Source organism: Podarcis gaigeae (assembly GCF_964106915.1).
Source record: "Podarcis gaigeae genome assembly, chromosome: 11".
Classification (NCBI taxonomy): Eukaryota; Metazoa; Chordata; class Lepidosauria; order Squamata; family Lacertidae; genus Podarcis; species Podarcis gaigeae.
The window spans coordinates 35961200-35978842 of record NC_139687.1 but is presented as its reverse complement, the minus strand read 5'-3'; the positions used below and the strand labels follow the sequence as shown (position 1 = coordinate 35978842).

At 39.9% G+C, this 17643-nt stretch overlaps 2 protein-coding genes across 4 annotated transcripts in view; both read right to left on the bottom strand.

Annotated features, from left to right (window-relative positions):
- Positions 1-8151, bottom strand: part of ANKDD1B (ankyrin repeat and death domain containing 1B) — a 29633-nt gene extending 21482 nt beyond the window's left edge. Inside the window, exons 1-5 of the mRNA XM_083703228.1 lie at positions 7727-8151; positions 4408-4511; positions 2384-2482; positions 1215-1313; positions 1016-1120 (exon numbers count right to left, since the gene is read on the bottom strand). Coding sequence (XP_083559354.1) covers positions 1016-1120; positions 1215-1313; positions 2384-2482; positions 4408-4511; positions 7727-7910 — 591 coding nt within the window. The 5' untranslated portion in view covers positions 7911-8151. The remainder of the gene's footprint in view (positions 1-1015; positions 1121-1214; positions 1314-2383; positions 2483-4407; positions 4512-7726) is intronic.
- Positions 8152-10372: 2221 nt separating this feature from the next.
- The window catches only part of POLK (DNA polymerase kappa), a 31206-nt gene continuing 23935 nt past the window's right edge, over positions 10373-17643 (bottom strand). For all 3 annotated transcript variants that reach the window (XM_083703200.1, XM_083703198.1, XM_083703199.1), the window contains exons 10-15: positions 16652-16684; positions 15444-15537; positions 14451-14622; positions 12345-13217; positions 11850-11901; positions 10373-11539 (exon numbers count right to left, since the gene is read on the bottom strand). In XM_083703200.1, the coding sequence (XP_083559326.1) occupies positions 11455-11539; positions 11850-11901; positions 12345-13217; positions 14451-14622; positions 15444-15537; positions 16652-16684 (1309 nt within the window). In that variant the 3' untranslated portion in view covers positions 10373-11454. The remainder of the gene's footprint in view (positions 11540-11849; positions 11902-12344; positions 13218-14450; positions 14623-15443; positions 15538-16651; positions 16685-17643) is intronic.

Below are 17643 nucleotides of genomic sequence, written 5' to 3'. Positions count from 1 at the left end.
GAGAAACTGGGCAACTAACTATCATGGATAGATATGATGTGGCAACATAATGTATAAATGATGTAGTCTCTCTCTAGAAAACCTATAATGAGTTGGGAACCTGTGATCCTCCAGATATTGTTGGTCCTCACTTTGATCAGCCCCAGTCACCATGGACCAGGGCCGTCTTACCCATAGGCACTAGGGGTGCGGGGCACCTGGGCGCCAGGCCGAGAGTCCAGGGCCCAAGAGTTGAGTCCAGGGAAGAGCCTGCCCGTTGGTCAGAGCACTACGGCAGGCTCTTCTGCTGCGGGCGGCTCTGCACCGCAAGTTCGGGGGCAATCAAACCAGCGAGACACTGATGTGGCCAGCCAGCTCCGCCCTCCTGTGCGCCTGGGACTGGGCAACCGGGGGGGGGGGACCAGGCGGATCTTTGTACCCTGGCACCGCATATGCTTAAGACAGCCCTGCCATGGACAATGGTCAGGGATGAAGGGAGTTGTATTCAAACAACATCTAAAGGGCCACAGATTCACCACCTCACCATAGGCAAAGAGGTAAAGGAAGAGAACTTTAAGTATTGATTACCAGAAGCCCATAATTGATATAGAACATGATACGGTGCCCGTAGAGAGACTTAAGAAGATGGGCAGCATCATCATGATGTTAGGAGAAAAGGATAAAAAGAGCAGCCTCGACCCAGTATACCTAAAGGACTGTCTCCACCCCCATTCTTAAGTCTGGACACTGAGGTCCTCCAAGAAGCGAAGTTACAGGAACCAGGCAGAGGGCCTTCTCAGTAGTGGCACCCTCCCTGTGGAACATCCTCCCTTCAGATGCCAAGGAGATAAAGAACTACATAACATTTAAAAGACATCTGAAGGCAGCTCTTTGACAAGCACCACAAAGGAAATTTTACTGTGACTATATGCATAGTTATCCTAGATTTTTTTAAAAAAAATATTCACAAAATTTACTAATGCTATCCAGAAATATCCACTAGCAAATAACCCATAGTATAGTATATGCATGGTACCTCATCAGACTTATTAAGATCCATCAAGTGAAGATCTTGGATAAAATAATCCACTATTCTAACATTATTGTTCCGGGCTGCAAAGTGCAGGACATTCATTCCCTCCTAAGGAAAAGACAGAGCAGATTAGTAAAATGGAATAAAACATTCTTCTGTTGTGAAAAATCTTAATGCTGTTTTATACCCACCACTAACAAACCTTGTTCTTAGCTTTTTGATCAGCGCCTGCTTTAATCAACATCAGCATTATGTCCTGATTTCCAGACCACGCAGCAAGATGAATTGCAGTAAGTCCATGCTCCAAATTTTTAAAAAAGAACAATTAAAATGCAGTTAAGTCGCAATGCAATTCCAAACTGCTCTTTTCAATTTATACTTTGCGGCATTATATAGCTAACAGACATGATAAATGGGGATTAGCTCGTAAATTCTACAGAATTCGGACCACGCCACTTAAACCTGTGAGGCTGGGAGCAGTGTGTGGGTTCTTTTGACAGCATGTATGTAGCTCTTTTTAAGTATTTCATAATCATTTTAATAAAGCTGTACAGTAGGTCAGCACTGTTTGCATAGGAAGCTGAGGCTAAGAGATGGAGGCCTCTCCATGTAGGGAGTTCATGTGTGAGGTGACATTTGACTCAAATACTTAACAATTTTTATTGCACAAACCATTTTTTAAGTTCATATATTATTTGTAGAGCTACCCTTAAAAAGCACTCGCTGATCCCAACAATAGTCTGCTTACTTAATTCAACCACAGAAAAGTATCTAATAGCAATGATGCAGCAATGAGTGCATTTTTTTCTAATTCTCCCGATACTACTATTAAAAAATAGCTACTTCTAAAGACATTATAGGTTAAAAGTCAAATCCATCTTGTTCTCTCTCAAAAAAAATATAAAAAAATCTTAGTACACATAGACCTAACTCCCATGTTATTTGACATCATTTGCAAAGCATCTTTCAAAATGTAAATGTAAGTGGGACAATTTTAAAAAAACTAGTACGGTAATTTCACTGCACATCTAGGTTTCCCATTTAAAACTGAGACAGCTCTTGATTTTGCCTGATATAAAGCAACCTTTGACATTTTGTGCTTCTGTATCTTGCTTGAGTGTGTTTAAACTAGCAAATATATGCAGAACACTTGAAACAAAAAAGTTAAATAATTATTTTTATTTCTCATTTTTAAGGAAGATGTTTCTGAGGAAGATATTAACATTTCAATATGTTTCTATTTTAAAAAATGTCTCTTTCCCCCTTCAAATACTGTGAGCAAAAAAGGACAATCTATCAATGCCAGCGTTCCTACAAAATATTCCTATTTGTCTGTGTCAACAATAAAAAAGAACTTTTTTTTTTGCATACCTTATCTGCTACATCAACTCTGGCTTTGTGATGGAGGAGAAAGTCTACTGCAGATACATGATTTCCTGCAACAGCAAAATGGAGTGCTGTGCGCTTCAGCTAAAACCAGAAAATAAAAGTGACAGAATAACACTGAAGAGCTTTAAATCTTCTGGTCAGTAATAAAAGCAAAATGTTCAGCATCTAGACAATCCCAAATTTCAATTCCTTCTACTACTGGTCAACAAATATATGTGAACGATGATACAGTGCTACCTCGGGTTAAGAACTTAATTAGTTCTGGAGGTCTGTTCTTAACCTGAAACTGTTCTTAACCTAAGGTACCACTAATGGGGCCTCCCACTGCCACTGCGCCACCACCATGCGATTTCTGTTCTCATCCTGAAGCAAAGTTCTTAACCCGAGGTACTATTTATGGGTTAGCGGAGTCTGTAACCTGATGCGTCTGTAACCCGAGGTACCACTGTACCTTTGAATATAAAGAGTAAGTACAATAAACTCAATGGGCTCTGCCAAGCAGGTAAATATTTGTAGATAACAGTCTGTGGAAAAGTGAAATATTTGTTCATAAGGACGCTAATTAATATATGCAAATAACATTGTTTTCACAGGCTCCACTGCCAGATGCCCAGATAAAAATAGAGGTACCAGCAAACCTTCTTAAGTGCTGTGCTACCATTTCCGCGTAAGTGTTGACATTGCATTGTGTGTTTATGACATTGCTCTTAGCCCAAGCTGCTCTTATAACCCAGTGCCTTTAACAGTTGTATGGAAGAGGGAATTTCAGCTGGTGCAGCTTGGGCAACAAACTCCTCCTCCTCCTCTCTTTCTTTTCAATATTTTTATTCCGCTGTATCATACAACAACATCCCAGCAGTTTACAACAATCTAAAAAAATCTAAATCCGAAGAATAAAATCAGAAGAAGTTAAAAACAAGTTAAAAGCAAAAAGGAATTAGAAACAAATAGGAATAGACCATTGTGGATGATGCTCAAATTCTTGCTCAAATTCCATGTTGTACATGAGTATTAAAGGTGCAGGTGTCCTATGCTGTTTGTTTTTTTTACCTCTCTACTCTTAGTTAATTTATGATCCCTCCCTTAGGGGGTTCCCCCCTCCCGAAACTGAGGATAATCAAGATCACAAAGATTAACCCCCACTTTTAACACTAGAATGAAGAAAAAATTGTGTGTTTCTGGCATTGGGGAATCAGGACAGATTAGGGATTCTGCTGGTTTACCACCTGCCTCACTGCTCAGAGGTTTCCCAGCCTGAGTTGACAGATCTGGTCTCAGAGGTGGTGCTGAGGGCTCCCAGACTACTGGGTCTTGAGGACCTCAACATCCATGCATGGACATAGCCAGGATTTTTGTTAGGGGGAGAAGGACTTTGTTGGGGTGGCAGAACCGACGAGATTGGTCAGTTAGTTGTTTCTATTGTTTAACTTGATCTGGGGGGCAGCTCCTCCCCCCGGCTACGCCCATGCATCCATGCCAAAGCGACTGGCTATGGGGTGGCTGCCATAATGCATAATCAGAGTCTAAATTGGTTTATCTAGATGTCAGAAATCCAATAAGCCCTCATGTGAATTGGACAAGAATAAAATTTAATGTCTCGTTTAAATTTAGGAATATCCAAGTGGCATATACTGGGCAGGATCACTTTTATAGAGTAAGCAGAACGCTTTGATCAATGAGGTCCATGGAATTTGACATGAATTTAAGTACGGCCTGAATTCTTAGTAGTCAATATGGCAATGCACTTTTGCAGTCTCTTGAAATAAAAGTTGTTTAAGGAAATAAGAATATCCTTACTGGATCATAGCAAAAGCTAATCTAGTCCAACTTTCTGTTTTCACAGTGTCTAACCACTAGACTCTCCTGCTCCCCTCTTGTGATCTCCAAAACACATATTTGAAACATTCCCTTTAAGAGCAGTGTGTTGCATTTAGGTAATTTTAGGCTTTGGAAATGATGGTGTTGTGGTGGTTCCCTGTTCAGATGGTAATGTGTATTATACTTACATTATTTACAGCATTAATATTAATTCTTTTCTTAAACAGTCTTTCCATCGTGTCCAGATTATTAGTTTTAGCAGCATGCTGAAATTCTTCTTCGTCTGGTAGCACTGCAAAACAAAAAGCACGGGACATTTGAAATATTAAAAGAAATGATCACAAAGTTAAATTTATGTGCTACATTTTTATCCCACCTTTCCACAGAGTGGTGGACAGTGGTCCTTCTTTCCTTCTTCCCATTTTATAATGGGAATGGCCATAGCTCAGTGGAAAAATATTTGGTTTGAACACAAAAGTTCCTGGGTTCAATCCCCATCTTCTCCAGGAGCAGCATTGAGAAACCCCTGCCTGAAACCTTGGGGTGCTGCCAGTCAGTGTGGGCAATGCCAAGCTAGATGGACTGATGGTCTCACACGGTATAAGACAGCGTATTATGTTCATCATAAATCTGTGAGGTGAGTAAGAATGACTGGTGCAAGGATATCTAGTGAGCATAATGGTGGAATGGTGATTTGAACTCAGGTCTCCGTGATCCTAATCCAACATGCTAGTGCTCATGCCACATACCACTGTTATATGTGTATATTTCATGCAGTGAAAATTAAATATATAACAATTATTTAGTATATAATAAATAGTTTATAATAAATAAGTGAAAAGGAGATTCAAAAGAAAAGAGGTTTTAAAAGCCAGATATTTGAGTGGACCTGTTAAATCTGACCACAGTACAGAAAACAAAATAGCACATACATTTTTATTTAAAAAAATGCTCCTATAAGAGAAAGAACAAGACAGAGTTAAGGCTGGACCACAATCACAGAGGTGGGCTCTACTGGCACAGCAGTGCTTCTGTTACTAGCCTGTAAAAACATTCATTTCCACCCTCACTAACAGCAACCAGAACCAAATTGTTAAGAAAACAATGGTTGTGGCTTTACAAGGACCTCAGTTTAATGCTCTGCTTTATCGCATTTATTTGACGTGTTTCATTAATGCAGAGAGCGCAAGAGATCACTTCATATTCTATTGATATTGCACACATGAAAGAAAAGAAAAAAGGGGTGTTAGCCTGATTCTGGTCAAGGAGGGGAAAGGCAAATAGACCAGACAGACTGGTACTTCAGCATTCTCCCTTTCATGATGAATTTGATAGTGCACTTTGGCCTACATTCCCTGCTTTCAGCCCCATCTCCTATTTGCAGAAATAAGCCAGAGGAAAGAATAAGCAGGCACAGGTAATTTAAAATATTCTATGGGAATTGTTTATATTTGAGGTTTACTGCAGAGGCAGATGAATAATAAGTACTCTGGCTTGGACAGAAAAAGTGCTCCTAAGAAGCAATATTCCAAAAGCCGTGAGTTTAAAGTATAATTTGCTTACTACTATAAGGATGTATTTGTTTTGGAGGAATGGCTGAACGCCGCATCAGTATTTCCTGCATCCTGGGTTGTCGTCTAAACCACAGAGCCTAGAGCTTGCCGATCAGAAGGTTGGCAGTTCGAATCCCCGTGACAGGGTAAGCTCCTGTTGCTCAGTCCCAGCTCCTGCCCACCTAGCAGTTTGAAAGCATGTCAAAGTGCAAGTAGATAAATAGGTACTCCTCCGGCGGGAAGGTAAATGGTGTTTCCGTGCGCTGCTCTGGTTCACCAGAAGCGGCTTAGTCATGCTGGCCACATGATCCAGAAGCTGTCTGTGGACAAATGCCGGCTCCCTCGACCTATAGAGCGAGATGAGCATGCAACCCCCGAGTTGGCCACAACTGGACCTTTACCTTTATCTTTACCTTTATGAGGATGTATTTGTTTTGGAGGAATGGCTGAATTCCACATCAGTGTTTCCTGCATCCTGGGTTTCCTGCATCAAGCAGAATGTAAGACTAATGGTCCTAATAAGGTCTCCACCCAGCTCTATGATATGAATGAATACAGCCCTAAAGGAGCCTTGTAAGAAAAAATAATGATGCATTGCTCTGAATTGTTTAAATTATTTGATCGAGGTATAGGAAACATCAGGGAGGACTGGGGTTGATTAAGAGGGAATCAAAGCAGTTTGAAGGAAAGTGTTCTGGCTGGAAACTTTTTTTTAATAAAAAAGCCTTCCAGAACAATAATATGCCTACTTATCAACTAGGAATAAGCCCCACAGGTCACTGACTTCAGAGGGTGCATTCAGAACCATGTTAAAAAGGAAATCTGGATTAAATGGGAAATGTTTTTATGTCTACAATGCCATGTGTGGAAATATACAACCAAACAACCATCTCCACCTGTATTTGGCTTAAGGAAAAGTGAGCTGTGGAACTCCTTGCCACAAGGGAAACATCGCAGGAAATAATTTAGCAATTTCCAAAGATAATAATAATAAATTTTATTTATATGCTGCCCTTCCCAGCCGAAGCCGGGCTCAGGGCGGCTAACAACAACAAATAAAAGATCAATTAGGTTATCAGTAGAAAATGATGTAACGGCTGCTTGATTGTGCCAAACTGCCTCCATCTGGTGAAAGTTCTGTTCCTGCGTGACCAGTGGGGATCAGAAATGGTCAGCCACTTTTTGGCTGCTTGCAATGTCTATTTATCTGCCTTATAGGATTATTATAAATATTACTGAAATAATGTCAGTGGAGCACTTTGAACTATATGAAAGCGGAATTATTACCAATTTTCAGCGGGAAAGTGGTGGAGGGAACGCATCCCAGAATATGCTGACCTTTCCTCTGCTCTTCCGGTGTTCCAGGATTGATCCCTGTTACTGAAAAACTTTTCAGGATTCGACTCCTGCTTTTTATACCCTACAGAAGGGAATTTCTGAAATGGGGAGGAGGGAGGAGCTACCATTCCTTCCCGCTCCAGCTGGAATTGATTTATGTCGTTCAACCACGTAGATGCGTAAAAGCGCACTATACAGGAATTGCTGCTGCCTGTTTTAAGTTGTTTAGAGACACACGGGGCCCCGAGAGAGAATTTACCAACATAAAACCAATCCTCTCCTGGCGCTTAGTAGAAATTACGGTTTTTGTTTGTCTAAAAACAAGCCCTCGCGAGCTGCTGCTGCTGCTGCTGACAAAAAGAAGCGCGCTTTCTCAGCCAAGGGCGCCTCGACGCCCGTGAAAAGCGCAGGAACCAAAGGGCCCGTCTGCGCCTCTGGTCTGCCTTTTCCCGCCTTCCGCGGGGTGGGAAGGGCCGCCATCTTCGCGGGGCCGGCTGCTCGGCTTCCAGTCATCATAATAACGCCAGGGGCTTGTCGGCGCGGTGCCGAGCTGCGCCCTCGCCCTTCCCCGGCGGGGCACCTCCTGAGCCACCCGCTACACAACAGCAGCACTCACAAGTCCCCGCGTTCGCCGCCTCCGCTGCCGCCGTCGCCTTCGGGCTGCTGCTTTCTTCTTTGGGACCCCGGTTCAGAAAGCCCATAAAATCAGTCAGGCCTTTCACTGCGCGGTTCCAGTGTTCCTCCATGGCGCTGGGCGAGTGTGTGTCGCTTTCTAGGGGCGACTCCCTGTCCACAAGCATCAGCTGTGTGTGCTTTTCTCCGTCAACTAGATAAGAAATATGGGCTACCGTCAGTCCTAGGAGCTGGCAAACAAAGGAGGACCTGAGAAGTAGGTGACGAGGGTGACTAAGAGCTGGTCAGGTTCGTAGAAAGTTTGTTCCTGCCCTTACATTGCCTGCCCGCAGCCAGTTGCCGTGGTCGGAGGAGGGGCAGACTTTGAAGTGAGACACGAGTGTTGCCAACTGAAACAATACTGTAAAGTGGCAAGATTCATACACCTAGGTGCTAATGAGAGGTAGGCGCATCCACTGAAATCCAAAAGCAGGAGGAATCAGTTCTGGTCGGACGAAGAGTCCTGAGAGATGTAATTAGAAACATTTTTTTTTTTTTTGCTCAGGACCAGCAAAGGCGCGCTGCTTGTTTTGCATTGGGAAATGGGCATATTTAATATTGTTAGGAATTGGGGTGGGGGCGGGGCGCAGACTCCACATTCTAAGTTTAGTAAAAGGTAGAATTTAGCTAGTATTTGTCAGGGCAGTGAAAAATACAGGCTGGACCAGTTCTCCTGTTCAGAAGATCACTGATAGTGATGGCATTAAGAACACAAAAAGAGCCAAGTAAGAACAATTGGCCATGGAGGTGCTGACTTTGCCCACAAGAAGTGGACAAAAACAAAAGAATTGAGGTGGGGAGGTTGCTAGGTTTAATGGGGTGTGATGTCAACAAAGAAAAAAGGTGTCCTTTTAAAACAGGTTTTGAAGCAGGGTTTTGGGAGGAGGAAGAGGGAGGGGCCAGAACTCCACAGGCTCTGACTGGAGGAGGCAGCATGCAGAGGCTGGGGAAGCTGGCTGGCTGCTGCTTTGGAGCCAAGCTTGCTGAAGCAATGAGAGAAGTCATCAGAGGCACTCTTGGGGTGTAATGTTCTACACTCCTTCCATCAAAACTCAGGTTGTAAATGTGTAAACTATACTGTACTTCATAAATACACGGCAATCTCCACCCTGTCTCATTTCCAAGGAACACAAACCCTGCTTAAGTGCCAAAACCCCTGCAATCTCACTACTGCTCAGCAGAGATTAGGGTTGCCTGTTTACCAAGCTAGATCTGCAGAAAAAGTTCATTGTAGTTCCTGACATTACATTGCTAAAAAGGGGGTCACATGTTGGACTTAAACACTCCAGTAATCCAGCAAGGTGTTTTGTAACTGTGTTCTTGAGTATATATGTATTTTTGACAAGGAGAAGAGTCCTAAACACACTTCCTAGGAAACACACAGGGTTGGACACAGTGAAACTTAACTTCTGTTCTAAGTAACAAATGCATCGGATTGCACTGCAAGTGATGAAGAGCAATTTTCTATTGTACTCTGTGTTGTGTTTTTTACAAGCCAGTGTGGTTGGAGTGTTGGACTAGGCCCTGGGAGACCAGGGTTTGAATCCCCACTCCACCATGAAACTCACTGGGTGACTTTGGGACTGTCACTGCCTCTCAGCCTGACCTATCTCAAAGGGTTATTGTGAGGATACATGGGGGAATTGGAGAACCATGTACACCACTGTGAACCCCCTGCCATATGGGAAATATCAGATGTTGGATTAAAACTTCATTCATTCATTTATCTTCTGTGTGGAGTCATGTGGTTCAAATGATCAGCCCTATGTAAGACAGCGCAAGAGTAAAAAAGTTATCCTAGCACTGGCCTGAGTTGAGTTGTCAAATGTGACCTTCCAGACCTCTCTATCTACTCCTTGACATCGCCCCTAGATCACAACACCTCCCCACCCACATCTATTACTGGCCTTACTTCACACCCTCCTGGAGTGTTTTTCCTGGCTGGAATTGTATCCTTGAACTCCTTGTAACATGTCGCTGAAGCTCAGTTAGTTAGAGCATGGTGAGGACAACGCCAAGGTTGCAGGTTCGATCCCCATATGGGACAGCTGCACATTCCTGCATTGCAGGGGGTTGGACTAGATGATCCGCAGGATCTCTTTCAGCTCTACAATTATATGATTCTATTATGATTCTTGTTTGCCTGGATGGAGAATAGAGGTGCATGTGTATAAACAAGGCTACTGTACCAAGGTAAAATTTACATTTGTTGCCCCACCCACCTTTGCCTTTGGTCCCGCCTGCCACTATCGTGTGCTTGCCTCAATATAAAAAGGTCTTGCACTAACCTGTGTTGATCCCAACTCTGTAATTAAGCAATAGAATGCCATTTCCCCACCATTTTTTATGGTGGGACAGTAAACTATATCCCCCCCAGATTGTTTGGAAGGGGAAGGCAGAGCTTTTTCCAACTATCAAATAATGGATGGCAATTTCACAGCAGTTTGCATCAAAATGATCAAATCTATTCCACAGGACTGAGCTATTAAGATTAAGGCACAGGTTGGCTATGTAGAACTGGAGAAGCTGAGACCAGTCTTTACTGCTAAAGCAGAGAAGTTAAAAGTGTAGTTCTAATAATGAACATACATTTTACAAAGCCACTTTATTTTGCATTACAGTGAGAGTAGCAACTTTATGATAAACTTGATAGAAGTCTGACCAAATTGTTTTGGAAAATATATTCTATATTAGATTTATTTTGGAAGATATATTACATTGTGAATATACTATGTATAAAATTATTTTAAAACATTTGATAATTTATATAAACACAAACATATATACCATTTATAATGTTTGGAAAATGTAAACAAATGAAATTAACATTTCTCTTCATAATCTTTAATATTTGATTGGTAAAATTCCTTCACTTAAGAGCTAAATATAATTTATCATATCTTTATGAGATCAGTTATTGGAGAATTAGACACACAGGCTGGATTTATTTGATTATACAACTTCCTACCCTGTTTTTATTACAGTGAATCTGTTACACTGCTCTAGTCTTACTGAATTAGTCTAGTTGACTTCACTAAGTGCATTGCCTTCTTAATCATTAATTCGGGAAGGCAGAGCCTTTTGGACAATTGCACTGAAAACATTTACTACAAAGGCACAGAACAGAAAATGTTCCATCAGTACAATTTAGGTCTGACCAAGGGCTCTTGGATATTGATAACCATAAACAAGTTAAAAAAATATTTTTCTTCTCATTCAAATGAGGCATAGTAGTTACAGAGTTAGTATTATAATTTAGTCTAGTCTAAATGGTACATGAAGTACTGACTGCCTACGGGGAGAGAGCAGATCTCCTGTTTAAATTAACAGGAGTTTGGATTTTGGTGTGTGTAGTTGATACTTCAAGTGTTTGAATGTAGGGTGCTAAATATACTACAACTTCATCACTGCCTGCAATAAACTTTTTGTATAGCTCAATCCTTCATTTTTTCTTTTCTATCAAAGAGCTATGAAAATGACTTTTAAAGAAGTCAGAATATGAAGTCTTATTGTAAGACAAATAGTTGATAATAAAATAGTGATCTGAATAGTGTAAAAGTTTCTATAAAATGTTTTACACAAATTTAAGCCTGCATAATCCTGAGCAATGTACTTCATATGTAAAGTATTGTACTTCAACAGTGATGAAAATTTCCTTAAAATAAATAGTATTCATTTGAAAAAACTTTCTATAGTACACTTAGAATTATTTGACTTGGCTTTTTTAGATGTCGACTGGGGAACCAGTGTTCCAGACCTGAAATGAAAGAAAAACACATACCATTAAATTAATTAAAGTCTCGCCATGCTCCTGCTTTAAACCTCTGAGCTCAGGAGTTTAAAGGGAGAAAGTGGGGAGACTTGCAAAGTTGTGCAAGAGTTTTTGACAACCCACCAGTCAAGCATGTGACACCATAGAGATGTAATGCGATTGGCAGGTGAACATCTCAGCTCACTTGTTAAATTTGGTCTGTGAAGCCAAACCTGATAAGGGTTTGGTCAGTGGCATCAAAAAGGGTCCCCACCCCTGTTCTAAATACTTTAAGAAATGTTTACACAGAGCTTACCGTTTTTTTCCTACTGTGGAATTTGTACTATTCTGTCCTCTGTCCAAGATTCCTGAAGAAAAATGAGGAACATTCACAATGTTTTAATTGAAAACAATAATAGATTCTGCAGGAGGTTTGTATGATAAGTGGGAACCCGGGGTTTGGGCAGGGGAACTACTATACTAGGTAGTCTTAAGGGTTATTCATAATGAATGGGAAGCAAGGTTCCCATTCTAGGTGGTCCTCACCCAAGGTAGGATTGATGTATCATATAACTTCCAGGGGACATGGGCAAATCAATAACCTGGCATAATTTATTTTATATCTTTATATATCCTAAGTTCACCAGAGTTCATGAAGTAGCTTTTATTTTTTTCTGGAGAAACATAAGCCCATTTCTTCATAAAACAGGACATGGCCAACTCCTTTGCAAACACCTATGTGAATTAGTTTGCTGCACCATATTTATGGTACTAATGTGTTCAAAAAATGAGTGATAAACAGAATACTCACCGAGGCTTTTTGACTCTTCTGTCAACTGCTTGATAATTCCTTTGTTCAAACAAACATCCACATGCCTGTTAAACAGAGCAAGGTCTGTTGTTTTTTGATCTAAATTGCAGACTGGGCAAACTAAAACCTTTTTTTCAGTAGCATCAAGAAATGATGGCAACTTAATTTCCGAAGAACTGGGTTCTTCAAAATATTCTTCTTTTTCCACAGATAAGACATTAGAGGAAAAATCCTGTTTTGCACATGTATCAAATCCAAAGTTACTAGAAAGGCTACACTCACTCTCCCTACTGTGTTCATCATCTTGCAACTTAGGAAAAATATCTGTGCTTCGGTTTGTAGCATTATCAACTATATCTGCTGACTGTACTTCAATCTGTGGTTTACTTGTTTTATCTTTCTGACATTCTTTCTTTTTCATGTTTACAGACAATTCATTTGAATTCTCACATGATTTGCTGTTATCTGTAATATCTTCTTCCAAGGTTCCACTAAGACACCTGTCAATATGCCTGTTAAATGCCTCTAACGTGCTATCTTGATGTTCTTCAAAGCAAACAGGACAAATGAAGATCTGATGTTCACCATTATTCTCTGCTGGTTCAACTGACTTCACCGATAACTTCATATCTTGTAGGTTCTGCTTGTTTGGAGACATGTTTAAAGAAGCTGCTTGATTAGTTTGCTGTCTTGTAGCTCGCTTTTTATTGAAAAAACTCTCCTTCTCAGAAGCATTTGGAAAAATTTCCTCTTCCGATTTCCTAAGAAAGAGCCCGGTAGTACTGATATGTTTTCCAGGCTCTAGGAAATTAACAATGCTCTTTTGTTGATATTTCTTTTCTTCTTCATTTAGAAAACCTGATACCCGTATACCTGAATATGATAAATATGAAGCATATAGTTTAATGGCAACAGAGTTTAAAATCTCATCAAAATGAATAGAACAGTGGTACTTTGGTTTACAAACTTAATCCATTCCGGAAGTCCGTTCTTAAACCAAAGTGTTCTTAAACCAAGGCGTGCTTTCCCATAGCAGCGGAGGACTCAATTTACAAATGGAGCACACTCAACAGGACGTAGAGCATGTTCTGCTTCCAATGCAAAGTTCACAAACCAAAATACCTACTTCCAGGTTTGCAGCATTCTTAATCCAAGTTGTTAATAACCTAAGCTGTTCTTAAACCAAGGTACCACTGTATATGCAATTTGGACCAGAATTACAGTCTTGATCCGCTATATAAATTTGAAAAAAAACTATTGCAAATAGATCATTTTAATAACCCTCACCATGAAAGCCTAAAATCTACATGCTATTCAAAATCATAGATTTTAGAGTTTTTGAAACATTGCTGCACTTCAACACATATGATGTCAAAGGAACATTTCTTATCAAGTAAGAAGGTTCTCTTGCGATCTTTGATTTTTAAATTTTAATCAATATTTATGACTCAAAGATTAAAAGTCAAAGTGCTCCTGGTGCCCACAATTAGGAAAGTCTTATGCAGCAAAAATTAATAGAGTCTGGTAAGTTAGCATGCCTTATTTGGAAATCTAGTGTTTGCATTTATGTGTTATTGGGAAATTTTGGCAAGTGACAGCAGAACAAGTTACATGGTAAAAGGAAGAAGAAAAGTATTATAACAAAGGCCATGAACAATAGACATGAACCTATACAATTTCCTCATCTCTTGAATTCTGTAGCCTTTTTCTGACACTGTCTGAAGGTTTTCAGTGGCATCTCCTTAAGCATGATGGTATACTTTCTAATTTTTTTAAGTGAAAGCTGAGGTTCAGGGAAATCCAATTCTGCATAAAAATCCCCTTGCATACATTGGTTGATTCAATTCATACCCATTGTAGCACCACGCTTCTCCCTTTTAGAAAACCAAGTAAATCTGTTGCCAATGTTGTTTGAAAGGAAGATGATGTATATTTTAAGAAAATATACAATGTTATATATTTTAAGAAAACGTTCTAACAATTCATTTTACTACAATATTGGTACTTGATGTTTTCCAACAACAACATTAAGAAGATGTTTCCATCCAATACCTGTGTTGCACACAGAATTCTGACCATCAGTAATAAAATTAAAGTGATACTTACCCATCAGTCGCAGACGCAAAGGTTGTGGGGCCACAGCCTCCGTTTCTGACCAAAGCAAGTCTTTAGCAACAGCAAATATTTCTTCTTCAGTAGAAACTGCCGACATTACTGTAGTAGCTCTTGTTTTTACTTCAAAGTTTACATTCTTCAACTTTAAAGTTACAGTTCTAGCCTATTAAAACCAACAAGATTTTAGGACTTCTTTCTGAAATGGACATACCCTGAAATTATAGATCTAGCTTAACAATAGGGCAATCAAAGCCGTTGCAGTGAACTTTTCACAATTATATATAATGAACTTTTCACAGACATTTCATGTTCTTTTTCATCTTATTTGGGGCTGCCAAGCAACTGATCATTCAACTGTCTTAATTTTGTTCAATCATAGAAATAAAAAGAACTATCTGCGTTCCTCTATTTGCCACATTCTAATATGACCAAGGAATAGAAGCTAGGGAAGGGCTGTACAAACAGAAGTAGGCTCGATTCCTAGTGGGCTGAAGTAGGGTTTTCATTCCTTTAAGCATATAGTACCACTACGACAATTCACTTTTACTAGACGCCTCTGAATGTTTCTCCTTGTGGTGCCATAAATGTCAAGATTAGGCAGGGTAACTGAAGTTCATACAGTATACCAGTCTCTTCAATGACAATGTTTGCCTTGGGCGGCATCTATTATGAATTAGATGAGGAGGAATAATGGTATACCCTTCAAATGTTTGAACATTATATGCTTGGCCAGAGCAAAACCACAGGCAATCCATTACTGTTCCTTCTTCTGCTAATTAACAGCTTTTACTATAATATCTGTTCTATGCAAAATTACTTGGTGAATTGATTTTAAGAGACACAAGATTACTTTAGGCTAAACAAATTCTTGCATAAATAATTCATATTACCAGAAAAAGCTAAAACAAAAATACATCCCGTGTAAATACTGTAACAAGGGATGCAGAAAATCTGAGTGCTGACATTTTATAGAAATTTACCCACTTTAAGTCCTTCCTTTTTCAAATCCTGAGCAAGGTCACTGCAAAGTTCTTGACATAAGCTGTATTGTTCTGCAGCACTTATTTCATTAAATGTCCTGTGTGCCAAAAGAAAAGTAATCATAATCATAGCAATGACTAGTAATAGTCTATCCTCAAATAGCATAGAGAAACTTGGCCTTTTTTACTGATCCATGTAATAAAAATATTAAGGTTTAAGCTAAGCTGCAGAAATTTGCACAAACAAACATATAAACACCTACTGAATAATAAAGGCTTAAGAACGAATGGAGTGTCAGAAATGATGTTGGGTTGGATCCTGACTAAGGATTGCAGTGGAACTTCCCCACTTTTTCTCCCCTGCACCCACAAAATCTGCTCCAAAGGGTTGGAGGACCCCCTGGAGCAGATGTTGGCACTGTGCAAGGAAAGGAGAGGAAGGGGCGTGCTGTTGTGTGAACAGAACATTGCTTCTGCAGCACTGAAGATAACCCTAGGTTGCTCTCAGTCTCCTCTGAAATTAGTGGGAATCAAGTTAATAATGACTTAACAGTTTACAATGATTTCAGTGGCACCCAAGTACAACTCCATTGGCCTGGATCCAACCCATTAGGGTAATTTTCTCTTAATTTTTTTTTTAATCTTACGAGATTTTGCACAATTATTCTCATAAGGCCTTATGAATCATGTTTTATAAATGCTTGAACAGCTTAAGGAAAACTAAACTTCTGAGAGTTTTTATTATTATTATTATTAAAATGTGATTCTAACATAATTGAGCATTTATCTACTGGAGACCTAGGCATTCTTCTGGAAGACTGTTCTTTCTACCAGATTAGAACTGCAAACCAAATGCTCGTTACTGTTTCAATAAAATAGAGGGAAAACAGCTCAATAAGTTTTCTTGGAACAGTAATGAGCATTTTATGTGGCATTACTAATCTTCAAAAGAAGATAGCTTTCAGTACAGTTCTCAGATTCCCTAATTGAAAAAGACTTGTTTATGCTAGAATCACATTTTTATCGCCAAATAAATCGAAAATTATTTTTCCTCAAGCAGAAGAAGCTCCACATTTTGTGTGGTAAGCATGTTAGTTCTATATACCCTAGTGGGTTTTTAATCCTGCTCTTCCTCCCAAAAGGAGCTTGGCATGGAAAACAACAAAACAGTGAAATCAATACAAAGGTTCTAAAAGCCAATTGAGCACATACCTTTCAGTGCTCATGCTTTTTCTTTCTCCATCCCTTTAAAAAGAAAAAAGAAGAAGTGTGAGTGTCCAGGTGTGTTTATTTAACATTTATATATAATGATTTATCACCATTATTACAAATACAAATATACAGAAACCCACGTCGCCCCTCCCCCCAAAAAATTCTAATCACTATAGCTGGATATGATCCAACAGGAATAAAAACATCTGTAATTTAAGTTTCACCAGTTTTGGTAAGTTGTCAGTTTCATAGTGCTCTTGAAAATGCACTTAGAAGAGCACAATAAAATTGAAAACATACGAAGACTCACCAACTAAGTTTCGTTCATTGAAAGATGCTGGGCAGAATTCAACACTGTGTAAGCAGAAATCACCATCCTCTCCCCTACTCTGCAGCCCCTTGCACATACCCAATATTTGCTCCAGAGCATGGGTAGGCAAACTAAGGCCTGGGGGCCGGACTCCAGTACAATCGTCTTCTAAATCCGGCCCGCAGATGGTCTGGGAATCAGCGTGTTTTTACATGAGTAGAATGTGCCCTTTTATTTAAAATGCATCTCTGGGTTATTTGTGGCACATAGGAATTCATTCAGCTTTTTTCCAAAATATAGTCTGGCCCCCCACAAGGTCTGAGGGACAGTGGACCAGCCCCCTGCTGAAAAAGTTGCTGACCCCTGCTCCAGAGGTTCCTCCAATCCTCTGGAGCAGATTTTGCGGCTGCAGGGGAGCAGGGAGGAGGAGAGGGAGAGTCCCACTGAACAAGTGGAAATCTGTTCTGCTTGTGCATGGACAGCATTGGACACAACCCACTGTTTTAAAAAGATATAAATGTATGTTGCTATTTTACAGTTAAGGATCTTAAGCAGGGCTGTGAAAGACTTCAAGCTCAAGAATACTGTGGGAACGGTTAGAGGAAACATATTATTGGCTTTGTTCCTTTTATGTAACAATGTAACAAGCTAACAAAAGATTTAGAAAGCATCTAAAATGAAC